General features: G+C 54.4%; 4 protein-coding genes across 4 annotated transcripts; all 4 read left to right on the top strand.

The window, feature by feature from the left end:
* Positions 1-334: 334 nt before the first annotated feature.
* On the top strand, positions 335-1,979 carry DICSQDRAFT_107267 (enolase C-terminal domain-like protein). Its single transcript, XM_007366614.1, has 8 exons — positions 335-411; positions 484-702; positions 757-1,135; positions 1,196-1,341; positions 1,394-1,535; positions 1,586-1,611; positions 1,668-1,758; positions 1,810-1,979. Exons 1-8 carry the CDS (start codon positions 379-381, stop codon positions 1,932-1,934), a joined length of 1,161 nt encoding a protein of 386 aa, XP_007366676.1. The 5' UTR covers positions 335-378; the 3' UTR covers positions 1,935-1,979.
* Positions 1,980-3,473: 1,494 nt separating this feature from the next.
* On the top strand, positions 3,474-5,771 carry DICSQDRAFT_137370 (uncharacterized protein; the record flags this gene model as incomplete). The annotated part of the gene is made up of 10 exons (XM_007366613.1): positions 3,474-3,559; positions 3,622-3,625; positions 3,825-4,013; positions 4,034-4,124; positions 4,177-4,220; positions 4,241-4,378; positions 4,661-4,775; positions 4,830-4,918; positions 4,972-5,442; positions 5,503-5,771. Coding segments are annotated over 8 exons (744 nt in total), but the record flags the coding sequence as incomplete, so codon positions are not given.
* A 1,312-nt stretch (positions 5,772-7,083) lies between these two features.
* DICSQDRAFT_147763 (uncharacterized protein) lies at positions 7,084-7,364 on the top strand (the record flags this gene model as incomplete). The annotated part of the gene is made up of 2 exons (XM_007366612.1): positions 7,084-7,122; positions 7,185-7,364. The coding sequence occupies 2 exons, from the start codon at positions 7,084-7,086 to the stop codon at positions 7,362-7,364; spliced, it is 219 nt and encodes a 72-aa protein (XP_007366674.1).
* Positions 7,365-7,403: 39 nt separating this feature from the next.
* On the top strand, positions 7,404-9,171 carry DICSQDRAFT_155675 (uncharacterized protein). Its single transcript, XM_007366611.1, has 5 exons — positions 7,404-7,986; positions 8,038-8,059; positions 8,122-8,246; positions 8,314-8,695; positions 8,788-9,171. Exon 1 carries the CDS (start codon positions 7,411-7,413, stop codon positions 7,735-7,737), a length of 327 nt encoding a protein of 108 aa, XP_007366673.1. The 5' UTR covers positions 7,404-7,410; the 3' UTR covers positions 7,738-7,986; positions 8,038-8,059; positions 8,122-8,246; positions 8,314-8,695; positions 8,788-9,171.
* The last annotated feature ends 5,492 nt before the right edge of the window (positions 9,172-14,663 follow it).

Genomic DNA, 14,663 nt, shown 5'->3' with positions numbered 1-14,663 from the left:
TGAAGGCGTCTACGTGGGTATGTGCTCTCTTCATCCGTATCGACATCGGGATGGACGGTTGTGACCAACAGTACTCTGCACTCCTCTTGGAATATTTACCTCATGCGTGATCCGCTAGTATTGTACATTCTATGCGCTCGTACAATGCACTCCTTTCAGACGGACTACGACGTCAACTTCTAGCATCTTCGTGTCAAACTCCTGCAGACCTATCTCGGATCCCGGCCCGGCGCCATACAGCTGACCCCTTAATTCGTTCAGGACCGTTGCCTTACACGCCGCAGAGCGATAAGTACCGGCATCGATATACGTCCTGACCACACCCAACCACAGCGTGCCCAGCTGCGCGGCGAGGCAGAATCGACTTTCAAGCGCAAGATGTCCCCTCCCGACAAGATCGCGAAGATCGAAGTAGGTTATTGCTCTCGTTACTCCTATGACATCACTGATCTTAACACGCGGCAACGTCGTATGAAACATTAGACATTCCGCGTCCCGCCACGATGGCTCTTCGTGCGCGTCGAGACTGAACAAGGCATCGTCGGCTGGGGCGAAGGCACCCTCGAGGGCCACACCGAGGCGATCGAAGGCGCGTACAAAGACCTCGCGGAACGCTTCATCGGGTGGGACTCAGACCAGATCCAGAATATCTGGCAACACGCGTACCGCTCCCGCTTCTACAGAGGCGGGCCTGTTCTAATGGTTAGTCGCATCTCTGACGATCCGTCGGATCCTGCACTGATACGCCGAACGCAGTCGGCCCTCTCGGGACTGGATATCGCGCTCTGGGACATCAAGGGCAAGCGCCACGGCGTGCCCGTCTACCAGCTCCTTGGGGGGCGCGTGCGCGACCGCGTCAAGGTCTACGGCTGGATCGGGGGCGACAAGCCCATGGATGTCGTCTCGGGGGCAGAGGAGCGCCGCGCGCAGGGCTTCACCGCCGTCAAGATGAACGGCACCGAAGGCGCGGACTGGATCGACTCTCCCGCGATCCTGCAGAAGGTCGTCGAGCGCGTGAGAGGGGTCAAGGCCGTGGGACTGGACGTTGGAGTTGACTTCCACGGGAGAGTGCATAAGGGGATGGCGAAGCAGCTGGCGAAGGTGCTCGAGGGGGTGCAGCCGCTGTTCATCGAAGGTTAGTCGGTCGTCGCAAGACGTTCTGAGATGGGTTGTTGACGGAGTGGTGTGATTCTAGAGCCCCTTCTTCCTACGCAAACCGAAGAGATTGCTGACCTGGCTAGGCTGGTTTCGACCCCGATCGCGCTAGGGGAGCGGCTGCATTCGCGTTTCGATTTCCGACCGTACCTTGAACGCCGCGCAATGGATATCGCGCAGCCCGACGTCGGTGACAATCATATGACGCAAGGTGCAGATATTGAAAGCGTTTTGATAGGTCGCGCATTGCGGAGGGATCAGCGAACTCCATAGACTTGCGTCGTACACAGAAACGTACGATGTGGCGTTCGCACCTCACTGCCCACTAGGCCCCATCGCACTCGCGGCGTGCATGCAGGTCGATCTCAATTCGCCAAATTGTGAGCGTTTCGCCCTGTATCGGATTATCGCTGACACATGTCAACGGTAGTCTTCATACAAGAGATGAGCCTACAGGTGCGCACCTTGACTACCAATATCCGCTCTGGCAGTATTGAGCGTTGCTATTCCAGATCCACTACAATCAAGGCGCGGATCTGCTCACGTACCTTGTCGATCCCTTGGTGTTCGCGATCAAGAACGGCTACGTGGAGGCGCTGCAAGGTACGACGGAGCTTCTACTGGTACAAGGCCTTCGTCTCATGACGTCTTCAGGACCTGGCTTGGGCATAGAGATTAACGAAACGCTTGTCAGAGAGGCGGCCGCCATACATGTTAGCGAGAAGGCCTGGAGGAACGTGGTCTGGACAGGACCCGATGGTGCACTTCGGGAGTGGTGAATGTTGTGTGAGCTATGCATCTGGGCAAGCTCCTAGACCAACGAGACCAACAAGAGCTAGCTTCTAGCGAAATTCAGCCAGATGACTCGGATATGTGATGGGTAAGTAAATGGAGACTCCGAAGTTCTCGGAGCGCTGTGTCAGTAGCGGAGCGGCGCCCCCGTCAAGCTCTGCGACGCGACTCTCTCACGTGTCTTGAACCGTAATGTCTGTAAACCCCTGCCTCACGGCCTAAAATCCCGACCCAAGCTGCCTCAGCAGCATTCAGGCGAGCATGCCCTAGTGGATATGCGGACCTTTTGGATAACAAGATTTCTAGCTTAAGTGAATGTGACAGCAAGGTCTCATGTCTTGTAGCTCAGTATGCTCAGTCGAGCGAGGGTGCCTACAGTGGGCGATGATAGTCACGTGCCTCTGTTGCCACCGGTTCGCGTCCAAGACTCCAAGTATCGAGTTACTCCGTTTTCTCATTTCCTTTCACTAGGCTCTGGAGAGTGTTCGTGCTATCATCCTCCAAGGTACATCAATTAATGGGGCCAACGCGTGCATCGGCAGCGCTCAGCCTTGAGATCGACTTCCTCGTATGTCGTGTCTTTATCCCCCCGTCCACTGCGCGGCCTTGGCCGACATCTCCGTGGTCTCGACGTGGTATATCTCTCGCTGTACGGCTGCCCTTCTACGATTGCAGAGGTAAGTTGCCGGTCTTGTCCATCTCTGTCCAATCTCTTTGCCACTTCCCTTACCTTCACCCCATGAACGTGCGGCTGTGACTGCCCCTCCCCGCACGGTCATCCTTCAGTCGCGCAGGTTATTCGCTATGTCCCCACGACCTTCCTGTCGACGCTGATAGTCATACGTCTACTCCTCCACTTCTCCTACCCTTCTGTTCTCCTTTGCTACGCTCGTTCTGGCTCTGCGGCTCCTTTGCTCTTGTTCCTGGGCTTACTGGCAACTGGTCTGCTATCCCTTGTGCGCGATGAGCTACTCTGAACCCCTTCACCTCACTGGCGACGAGCGACAGCTTACGATCGCCTTCGTGCTCAGAGCCCAGCTGAACGACACCGCGAGCACCCAAAAGTACGCTGCCGCACTCGCGTACTTGCGTGTGATGAGGGAACGTTGGGCGGAGGTGCGTTCGAGAATACAACTACGCTCCTCACAAGCTGCACAGCGTGTAATGCACTGTCCAGCAGGAGAACGGAACGCCTCTTGGCGGGGCACTCGCGCATTGTCACGTCCGTGTCTACATCGGTGAGGACTACGACATGTTTGATTTGTCCGAGTATGACGAACCTCACGATATCGTGACATTATCTAACCAATATTATATGCAGACCTCAAACAAGGTGTTTCGCCAGTAACGGTTCGCGCGAGGAACCATCGCTAACCCTGTCCTCGATCACAGCTATGACGTTTTTCTGAATCTGACCAACCCGGACCACCGCTTCCACCTCATCGAGACCCAGCGGCTGGACAGGCCACGAACGACTGGTTGTACTCAATGAGGAGGGTGCGTACTGAATGTATGACCTGCAAGGCGAATACTCGCTTGGAAGCGAGGCCGGGGAGCGACGGATCATCGATGCGCAGATACCCGAGCATGCTCTCGTTGCGTTGCCAGGATCGTAGACGTTCTTGGAGGCGAAGGAGTAATCAGGAGGGAAGCCACTCACGCTGCCCAACCCAGGTCCGTACGTTCACTCGATTTTATCATCTCCATGAGCGCATACAGGCCGTGCGCAGGCTTGTCACAACCTCTCCAATCGCGGGCCATGTCGAAGCCCTGCTATCCGTAGAGACGACGAGATATAGTGTCGACGATCTAGAGAGCCTGGACTAGCGCATATCCTGCGGGCCATTCACCCATTATCGCCCTCCCGAGATGGTTAGTCGCTCGCCCTTCTCACCTTTTCTGCACTCCTTTGGGTCGTGTTGACCGACTTCGGGCGCAGCTTGGCCGGGTTCGACACGAGTGCGATGGCAGACCCATCAGGGTACGTGCATCAATCGGAGTGGTGTGGGAACGATGCAGTGCTCGTAGGACTGTTTGGGTACACCAGTTCGAATCACCCGCCATATGTATGCGCATACGATTCCAGATACTTCTACTCTGGGTCGACCATGCCGTAACGCTGGACGGTACCCGTATCATCGGTCCAGACACCTGTGATTTCGTTCAAAAGGTGCCCAGTACGTTTCCCGAATGCGCTCCCTTCGACCCCCCGTTAATACTGCGATGCAGCGTCCTCTGTCTCGGTCTTCCGTCCCGGCTCGATATCACCTTCTGTCATTCTTTTGACGCTTAGGAGAACTCTTCAAGGCCGTCGCCGAAAGCTGACGAAAGTATCCGTAGCATACGTCCAGAGCTCGCAGCAGCAGTAGACGAGTGCATCGACGCAGCTGCTCGGGAATCGGAGCCCTTCTGGCAGCGGCGCTTGCTGAACGTACGCTATGTCCTGTGCCCTCCCAATGTTGCCGATTTTATACATTCATCCGGGCCGCAAAGTCCGGTCGGTCCTCTACGACCCCACAGACTTTATCCAAGTCGGCTAAACGCTGAAGGTCCTCAACGTCGTGCGCTTCTACGAGATCGGCATCCCACTCTTCTACACGCAATACACCCAACTCTCGCCCACGCACCTCATCTCCCGCCTGCTAGCGCGCAACCTGCACCTCCTCGCGCTCCGCATCTCTACTTTGCCCTGCCGCCTGACGCGGTGCTCAAGCACCGGGCGTGCGTGAAGATCCTCCGCTCGAAGCCGCAGACGACTGGCACGGGCAAGAACGCGGACCTGGAGTCGGGCGACGAGGCGCTGTCCCGGGTCATCGTCGAGCGCGTCCGTGCGTTATGTCCGTCGGGAGGGTGATAGAATATGGCTGATGCAATGCATGTAGGACCCGACAGCGAAGCTTACGTCCGTCAAGGCCGCGCAGCCGCGCAGAAGTTCTTCTCCGAGGACAAGGACAGCTGATGTGAAGCTAAGGTTTGACTCGCCCAAGTTGATACATCATGCGCATATACTCATCCAAAGCCTAGATGATGGACGAGAGCGTACACCTCATGACGCTACAGCAAATACTCGAGAAGGAAGCCGACCGCAAGCTCGCGTTCTTCGGACAAAGCGTTCAGCCTCGTCAACGGCATGGCGAAGCGGGCGGACAAGATCAAGTCCGACTTCAAAGTTCCCGACAAGCGGCCCGTTCGTATTGAACAGTCTCTAGCCGACCGCTGACCACGATGGCACTGTAGGTTCTGGTATGTCAAGCTCCAAGCGCTCACTTCAATTCACGACTTCGAGGGCCTCGAAGTGTTTGCCAAATCGCGGCGGAGCCCCATCGGCTACGAGGCATTTGTGAAGCATCTTGTTGAGAAGGGGCACCAGAAGGACGCACTGTCGTACGTTCCTCGATGCGACGGCCCGAAACGCGCCGACTCGTACGTGCTGTGTAACGACCGGCGAGCTGCGGCGAAAAAGTGAAAGGAGCGGGGCAATCAGGCGAAGCTAGAGTGCGTCACCCGCTACTTCGTGGTGTCTGATATATGTGCGCTGATGTCTGGATTGGACAGGCAACTCCGGAAGTCATGCCCAAACTCGCCGATTGCGAGAGAGCTGGAGCGGGTGGCTGCTTCGATGAAGTAGGATGCCCACTCCTTGACCAAACGGACGTAGTAGTCAGAGCAGAAGTCGTGTTGCTACAGCTTTGTTGGGTATACGACCAGGTAGGAAGTGTCGAATGCCGCGCTTTGGGAGATGTTGCCTGGAGTACACATGACACTGAAGTCTACTGTGAGTTACCGATTGGCATCGGATGCCACTGGATGACAGTGGACTTAGCTGCCCATCCAATGACAACCAATATGACATCCAATATCAATGACATCCGATGGCTGTCCTTGCAATCCAACGGCGAAGCCTGGTATTCGTCGCTACCCAACGAAGTCCGGCAGCATCGGTCGAATTCCGGATATCTCCGACGATGTGCACCGGAAACTGCCGGAAATCAGCGCTGTCTACCGGAGTTCACCGACTCTGCCAGTACAGTCACTTGCGCTCTCTGTGCTTCCATCTTCTGTCATCCACCCGCGGACATGGTGCATCTCAACCGCGGCACTACGGTGTCAGGATCGTGCCATGTTGCTATGTCCTCCTCTGTGCTTTCCATCTGCTCAGTCTCAAACCTGGCACGCCCTGTTCCTCCACTTCTGCACGCATCTAGGCGAGTTGTCCGTTCCCTGTAATCTTGTCCGCCCACTACTCTTGGACGTCTGGTTCATCTTCTCATTCTCTTCTCATGTCTTGCCCCTCACCGCGACATGAACCGAGGTGCCCTGCGACTGCCCCTCGGTGTGGAGACATCTTGTCAGGGTCCCCGTACCAACATTCCGCCATCTCTGCACACGCCTGCCGGCAGTTTCGACGCCCCCACCCGCCGCTCGAACAATTCTGCGCCCTACTCCCGATACCTTCCCAAGATCAGTACTCTTGTATACCGCCCCCCTTTTCAGCGGCACTAGATTCAGAGAGCCGATGCCATGGCTAGCGATGCCAGGAATCAGGTGCGTGATCATGTTCAGTGCCCCGCCCTGCGCCTAGCGTGTATTGTCATCAGCGAAGGTCACTAGATCTGCCGCATTGCCAGTTCTACCATCTATGCTATGGCAGTACTGCGCTGCAGCAGATTCTAGCGTTCTTCCGACTATCGAGCGTGTCGACATCATTCACGACTGCCGCGTCCACATCCCTTATCACCCGAGGTCGTCGTCAGTGACTCCAAGAGTGCATTGTTGTGTACTAGGTTCCGAAGCGCGTTCTTTGAAGTACACCGACCAGGCCAGAGCGTGGGTCAGCGTCCCCGAACTCATTTTCCTGCGCAACGCAACGTTCCTGGCTTCTTCTTGCTGCGGCACTTCCTCATGCACTGCACGGCCTGAGGTGACATCTGCCAGCTTGTCAAAGGTGAGGGCCAGATCAACGTGTCGCCTTGTACGTCCGCTCTCATCAACAGCCCTCTCTTTAACCTTTCCTAGTCCTCCTGTCTCCTCGCCGGCGACGGAGGCATCTCTTTGAAACAAGGCTTCCTTGGCTACGGTGTCTCCGTTTTTGGTCGGCCGCACTGCAGTAAGGGGTCGATGGGCGCGAGCTGATAGATGGGGTTCCCTACCCGACACGTACCTCAGGGACCGCAGGTTGGTGGTCACTGTACATCTACCGCACTGAGGCCTTCGAGCTGACCGACGCGCTGCCTTAGTGGGCCGTTCTCCACACGCGCAGAGCCAAGCTGAACGAAAGTGCGAGCGAACAGCAGTACAGCCGGCTTTACACCGTCGAGCCACACAGTACGCTGAAGCACTCAGGGCGCGACGCGCGCTGGACTGCGACCGGCCGCGTCCGACCAGCGCGCTTCTGGGAGCTGGATTCGGGAAGATGACGATCAACGAACGGCATGGGAGTGTACCGCACTACCCAGCAGGAGGATGGTGGTGCTCGGAGCGCTCTTCCGCGGGACACTCACACGTCGTGTCAACTTCGACTTCGGCCGCGTCATTACGATGTGGACAGCTTCCGACTCTGACATGCTGCCCGAACGCCTGAGTATGGCGGACAGCCTGTGCAACGGGCAGGACGCGGGGTACGATGCGTCGGTGCGGAACATGATGTACCTTGCGGGCGTGCAGGTCGTGCAGGGCATCACGGGCGAGTGGGAGAACATGTATGCAAAGGGTATAGAGCCGCAGAACATCGGCACGCTTGGCTGTAACCCGCCGTTCGGATTGGGCACCCACTGGTGTTTCAGGCTCTGAGATAGCCGCGATCTGGTGCCATCGTATGGTGCCGGACAACTGTGGATCGCAGTGGACTTATCTGCTCATTCGATTCGCTGTCCACCGGACTCTACCGGAATACACCAAACCTTGCCGCTTCTGAGCGTACTGCTGCATGAACGCGTCTCGGGTGCTCTGCACATAATCGGCAGTGCTCGATAGACCTCGCCCGGTCTCTTTCTGTCCTCAGCCGTTCGGGGAAATTGTTGAGCCCGCGAGAGCACATAGGTACGCCTCCTGAGAAGATGAGTTTGCTGGCTCGCGAGGACAAGTGAATAGGCGTCCTATTTCTCTTACAATGGTGATTCGGTCACTTTGAACTGAACAATTGGTAGCCTAACTTTCCTCCTTTCATACCGACAGAGTATCTCATTCGCGGAGAGGACTTGCACGACTCGGACAATGTGGAGGATAAATAAGAGCCTTGGACTCTCGCGACTATTCGGTTGCCAAACACAACGCGTCATCGCAGTTTGCACCGCTTGAAGGTGAGCCCCGCGTATTGCCATCGTGAGTCAATGTCCCTTTGGCACTCATTGTATTACTCTGCGTTAGCTCTCGCATTGAAGGACACGTCGCGTCACCTTGCGCCAATCTAATCCTGCCTCGCGTGTTCGCTAGGCATCCACCTCGTACGCAAAGTCGTGACTCAGTGCATTGAAATCTCAACATCTTACACCCTTCCTACGTGCGTGGAGCAATACAGCTCACAGCTCAAGCTGGTGTACCCAATTCGCTGATCTCCGTGAGATTCCGTACTCTGCTTTTTCCAGCGACTAGTGGTAGCCTTGGAGGCGTCTGCGATCTGGAGACACCGGACCCCGCTGTGACGGCTCATCGCATGCGCCAAACGCGAACATGGTGCTGTGGGCTACACTTAGAGCCATCACAGCGAAGACCCAGGTCTCTAGTTCACAACGTTAGAAGGATAGACGAAGTAAGTTGATGCTGAATTTCTCGATGTCGCGAGCAGAAAGGCCCGCGGCCCGCATTGTTGGATGCACATCTGACTATACCGCGACTACTCAGCTACACATAGCTAGCTCTGTATCTCCACCGCGCGCTGCCGGTCCTACCGGTCCTGGATATCGCGCTCTGGGATACCAAAGATTCGCGCTACAACGCCCCCATTCACCAGCCCCTCAGGAGGCGCGTACACGAAAGTGTCAAGGTCTACAGCTAGATTGGGGGCGACAAGCCCATAGATGTCGTATCTGGAAGTCATGAGCGCCGTGCATGTGAACTGATCGCCGTCAAGATGGACGACACCACGGGCTGGAACCAGGCAAACTCTTGTGCGCTCATTCGCTATATGTCGTCGAGCACATAAGGGAGTTCAAGGCGTACGCCTGTATGCGGGGACGGTTCACGATCAAGAGCGCATAAGGGGACGTCAGAGAAGCTGGCAAAGGTGCCGGAGGGGGTGCAGCCGTTGTTCATCGAAGGTCAGTCGGCGATCACAGGAAATCCAAATCCTGACGTAGATGAGACATACACTTGGCAATTCGCTTTGTAGACTGTCGCTCCCCCCAAATTGAAGTGATATTGGACTTGAGTCAGCTGTTCGCCGATCGCTCTAGTACAATGTATATACCCTCGCTTCAACTTCTTATCGTATCGCACGAGATCAATGTCCCCGGAAGGTCGGGAAAATGAGCACGCTGTTAATATTTATGACCATGATACTGGATGACGCTACAGGTGCGACGGCACATCATGTAAAGTGCCCTAGGTTGAAGCAAGTCGGAAACGTTGCGAGACACATCCAATGCATGCTTCACTGTTGCGCATCTATCAAGGTACGCTGAGTGCATATGGTACCAAGCATTTATTCATGATCTTTACTAACGAAAGGTACGACTGATTTCATGAGATTGCAAGACTTGCAGCGCTCCCATTGCAAAGGTTCAAGTATGACGCCCCCATCCCTCCTACAGTATACCACTCGCGTACATGTTTCATAAGCACGACTGTTCACACTAGTTGGGGTATTGCTGCATTGGACGCACATCAAAGCCAGCGCCTACTGCTTGCCTTGAACAGCAGTATAAATATTTGCCGGGACTCCAGCTCGGACGATCACGCACCTTTTACATGGCAGAATTACTTTGCAGGGGGTGCTCGCCTTTCTGGAAGAGTTCCCTGTCTTTCATGCAATCTTCCCTTGTCCTCGAGTATGCATTACGTAGCTCCCACAGCAGAGAGTGAACCTTTGAGACCGGGTTCTCGACATAGATGGGCTGCATAGAGCCACTGGCGGTGTTTGGTATGAAGTAGAGCTCGGCCGGCATCGACGCATTTCCTAACGTCGCCATGGCTTGTACGAGAAACGCGTAAGGATTGATACGCTGTACGAATTTCTTCTTTCTTGTGTGATTGAAATCTATACAGATCTCGAGTGTGCATCCGGGATTGGGGTTGTTGGGAATAATGTGGGTCTTCAACATGCCCACTGAACGGCTGCGGGCCCTCATGTCGAACAAAACCTGATGGGGACATGTCGGACTTAAGACGCAGGGAAGCGGTTCATCCGAGTCGTCCGAGGGTTGCGGGGAACCCAGTCCGGTCAACCAAAAGCTCAGGTCCAAGATATCTGCTGTCTCTGAGGTAGATTGCGATACCCAGATCAAGGAGAGTTTCCCGCTGAGATCCTATGAACATATTGGCATGTTACGGAGCTGGTCCCTTACTGTTGATTATCACACACCTTGATCGATGGAATCCTCCGGTCCCTTAACGTTCCCTCCGCAATTCGCTTGTTCCAGTCGTCCTTCTCGAATTGCAACAAGCTCTCAAGATCCATAATCGGGGGACAGAGGACATATTTGACCTCAAGGAGGTCTTCAATATGCTTATCGCACACTGTCATAATCTTAGTTTAGCTCGCACAATTTACACGATTGCTCAAAGTCTCTCTCACATGGGAAAAGTGTGTCGGGGCTGTCTACTGCCAATGTAGCTATATTAGCTTCTTTGAGCCATTGGATCTATGCAGAATCTAGCCATGAGTACAAAGGCTTGCGGAGAAATCGACAACGGACCTGGCTCTTGCCTCTAGCATTGTCGAACAAAACGCGATATATTTTGTGCTTTTCATCGCGCCACGGACAGAGAGCACACCGGTCGTTGTATAGTTCCGCAACGCTCTGCAGAACAGTTTCGTTGGCCTTAGATTGAGCTGAGTTCAGGGGTATGTCCTCCATGGTGGCAGAGAATATTCAGGCTATGAGACGGATTACAATCTCGGAATGAGTGTAGCGAGTGAGTGATGTGACTTGCTGTCAGATGGTGCAAGTATGCTTGTAATTTATACCACAAGGCTAGCGCGTGATTCCTTCCGCTTCCTTGGCGCTGTGTCATAGCACGCCTGATCAACATCTCCATTCACGGAGTCCTCGAGCTTGACAACAAGTTGATGGCCATGCTAACATCCCATAGCCTATCAGGCATAGTAATGGAGGTGATTTCATGGTGACCTGAACCTTCACCATCATTAGATCTTACAACCTGTTGCTCTGAGTGCGTATGCTAGTGAGTGTCGAGTCCGGTATGATGGAGACCTCATCATTTCAGGTACAGTTATGCGCGGCTCAAGGATGTAAATCGAAATGTGGCGGAGTCTCCGAGTTCTGACTTAGAGAAGTAGCTATACAGCTATAGGAGGTCTAATTAGTATATATATATGAGGTGAGCACGATAGGCTGGTATTATACCTCATCAAGCCTGTTCTCATTTGTCGCCTACCCTCGACCTCACTTCAGAAGCTCCTCAATATGAAAGCCAATACATCGCTTCTCAACGTGCCATCTCGAGACTCCTCCGTTTCCATAAACTCCACACAGCGGCACAACATCAGGGATGCATGGAAAAGCAGGTGTATCCTCTGCGGTCACCTGCATCGACCAAAGCAACCTACGAAGCATATTCAGTGCGCTCATCTGATATCCAAGACACACTATGATGATCATCAGGTATGTTGTACTCAAACACACACTAGGTTCAACGTCCTCAGCACGAGCTTGTTATTATGCCAGCTAATCACGGCCTGCAAAAACTTCAATATGGTCTCCAGAACACCGGGAGAGGAGATCTTTGACAAGCTGTCTGATGGAAATTTCATTTCCTGTGAGTCAATTCCCACTTCGTGACAACATAGATGCCCACAGGCCTAACTACAGATCACCAGTATGCCATAAGCATCACACTGGATATGATGCTAGAGGGTTATGGACGTTTACGCCCGATCTTGGTCACATTCAGAGAATCAACAAAGCGTTAGAGAATGGCGAAACATATACCGTGAGATTCCAGTTCCTTGTATGCACGCATGAGCTGAATACGGAGAATAATTGCGTACATAGGCAATGCCTGTCAGGGTACTAGTGTTCCACTGGCTTGGTGGTTCTGGTACCGAGGACTATCAGATTGGTCATTATCGACATGCATGCTCGAAGGCCATATTGCCGGATAAGGAAATAGAAATACCGCAAGGTATCGCCATCACCTTGAAACCTTCCCAAGTCCATCCATTTGTTGATGTGAAGACCCTTGTGGCGGAGACACACATTGAGCTCCAGCTGACACTTCGGGGCCAGACACATGAGCGATACCTTCCAGTGGACATCGCACTCATGTTCAAAGCAACGAATGGCGGAATCTCCAAACCAGTACCATATCCCAATGTTTGCCTGGTAGAATCGGATGGCCAGGTATCATTGAAGCGCGGTAGCATGATCACATACTACGCGGAATTGATGGAAATTCCGGGAGCTCATCATAACAAGATATCAGCAGATCTCCCTGGAATATCTGGATTTCCGTAGATTATATCCCACCCTACTGGAGATGCGGGAAGGAGATGAGTGTGATTTGCCGGAGAGTGAGGAGGAACCCGAAACTGATGAAGATGAATCAGAAGATGAGCTTGACGAGACTCAAGATAGTGACAGGGATGAGGCTGAGACAAGCCAGGGCAAATCTTCCTAGGCACGTCTCCGACGGTCTACTCTGTCAAGGGTGCAGCAGGGTACAGGGGGTAGTGCATCTGGGCAGAATGGTGGAAGCGTTAGGGCCGTCAGATCGTTGTTGCCTCATCATACATCGGATTACACAATTGTAGTCTGGTGCTCTCACAGAGGGAATAGAAAAAACCATTTGAGACAACTAAGGGACCATGAGTAGCGTAAGACGCGAAGCTCGAAATCTGCTGAGTAGTCAATCTGGAACGTTAGAGTTGCTGTACGTCTGTACGGAATGATCATAGGACCAGGAACGGACACATATAGGGCCACCCGTTGCTTCATCTCTGACACGGAACAGTACACTGGTACTAGCCGTTGTCAACAGATTGCGACAGGTTTTAAACCCTTGATTGCATCAAGTGTATTCCTGAAAACAACAAAGACTGCATTCGCGACATGTGCCACTGGAGAAATGCCAAGTAACCGCTGTAGAGGGTCTCTGAGTTACCTCAGGGCCAATGGTATACAGGTGAGTCACACCGTGATTGATGGGAATCATCAGGAACCAACAGAAGCCTCTGAAACAGCTATCATGAACATCGTTTCGCGGTTGCTCGGTGGTGCTCCGGGCCCACTCATCATTCTCAAGTCTGTTGGAATCCTGGCGTCAAGATGGCGAGCTCGCGGAACGAGCGCCACAGGTCCCGCCCCCCGACGGATACCCGCGCCCTTATCTACCCCTATTTAGCTACGTATATAAGCCTTATTGTATCTACTGTGTACGGCACGCGTTTGCACCGGCCAAACGCGAATCCCATTTGTGCCCGCTTGCCCTCAAACTTCTTCACAAACGTGTCTCCTCTGCCCGAAGGATAATTCGAGGCACTGCCCAGTGGGGCCGAAGCCACTCGACGATCACACGAACCGACGACCCGTGACGACGACCGACCCGACGACGACCGACCCGACGACGACCCCGTGCACCCCGACGACCCCGTAACCATGACCGCCCCGCACTCCCCGCTGCTCCCGCCCCGATGGCACCGCCCACAATTGCGAAGCTCGCCGACGACAACTACGCCGAATGGGTTATCGGCATGGAGGCCCTCCTTGTTCGCAAGGGTCTCTGGGAGGTTACGAGCGCCCCTGCTGATGAAACCCGCCCCTCCGGCTCTGATAACACAAAGGCTGTGCGTGCCTGGCGTGCGAAGATCGCAGAAGCGCGCGCCGAGATTATCCTGAATATCGAGCCCACCCAGTACGCCCACATCCAATCACAAGACGTTCACGAAGTCTGGACCGAGCTCCGTCGCGTCCACCGTGCCCGCGGCTTTGGTACCCGGGTCGCGCACCGGCGCACTTTCTGGCGCCTAACGAAGCGCCCCGAACAAACGATGACATCGTGGATCGCTGACGTCCGCCGGGCCGCCTTCCGCCTCGAGGAGATTGACGCCTCTATCTCCGATGAAGACCGCATCCTCGTTCTCACGAATGGCCTCCCCGATTCGTACTCTCAGCTGGTCGTCAATCTCGACTCCACCCCGCCTAGCGAGCTTACCATCGATTACATCATCACCCGCTTACTTAACGAAGAGTCGCGCCAATTGTCCCTCAACCCGCCTCATCATGACTCCGAAGTCGCCCTTGCTGCTTACACGAAGCCCCGCACCCCGCTCGAGCGCATCACCTGCTTCAAGTGCTCAAAGAAGGGCCACTATCAGCGCGACTGCCCCGAGCTCAAGACTGAAGAGGCCAACTGCGCATTTTTGGCAACCGTTAGCGCCGATCGGCTTCTTGCCGAGAAGGAGACGGAAGCGTGGTAAACGCCCCGATTAAGGGGATGTATTAGACTTATCGTACGTTATCCCCTATTTGTGCGGACACAAACCCCTCCTTCCTTGCTCGCTGTTTCCCTTATCCCCGCCCCGTTCCATTTGTTTGTTA

The sequence above is a fragment of the Dichomitus squalens genome, assembly GCF_000275845.1.
Source record: "Dichomitus squalens LYAD-421 SS1 unplaced genomic scaffold DICSQscaffold_19, whole genome shotgun sequence".
Taxonomy (NCBI): Eukaryota; Fungi; Basidiomycota; class Agaricomycetes; order Polyporales; family Polyporaceae; genus Dichomitus; species Dichomitus squalens.
Note: the sequence above shows the minus strand (reverse complement) of the source record. Positions and strands in the feature narration are given on the sequence as shown.

Bases quoted from the DNA above. Each gene is read 5' to 3' on its own strand.
- DICSQDRAFT_155675 (XM_007366611.1), top strand. From the start codon at position 7,411: ATGGTGGTGCTCGGAGCGCTCTTCCGCGGGACACTCACACGTCGTGTC.
- DICSQDRAFT_107267 (XM_007366614.1), top strand. From the start codon at position 379: ATGTCCCCTCCCGACAAGATCGCGAAGATCGAA. The intron at 703-756 runs GTTAGTCGCATC...CGCCGAACGCAG, and splicing joins GAGGCGGGCCTGTTCTAATG to TCGGCCCTCTCGGGACTGGA. The intron at 1,612-1,667 runs GTGCGCACCTTG...TTGCTATTCCAG, and splicing joins TACAAGAGATGAGCCTACAG to ATCCACTACAATCAAGGCGC.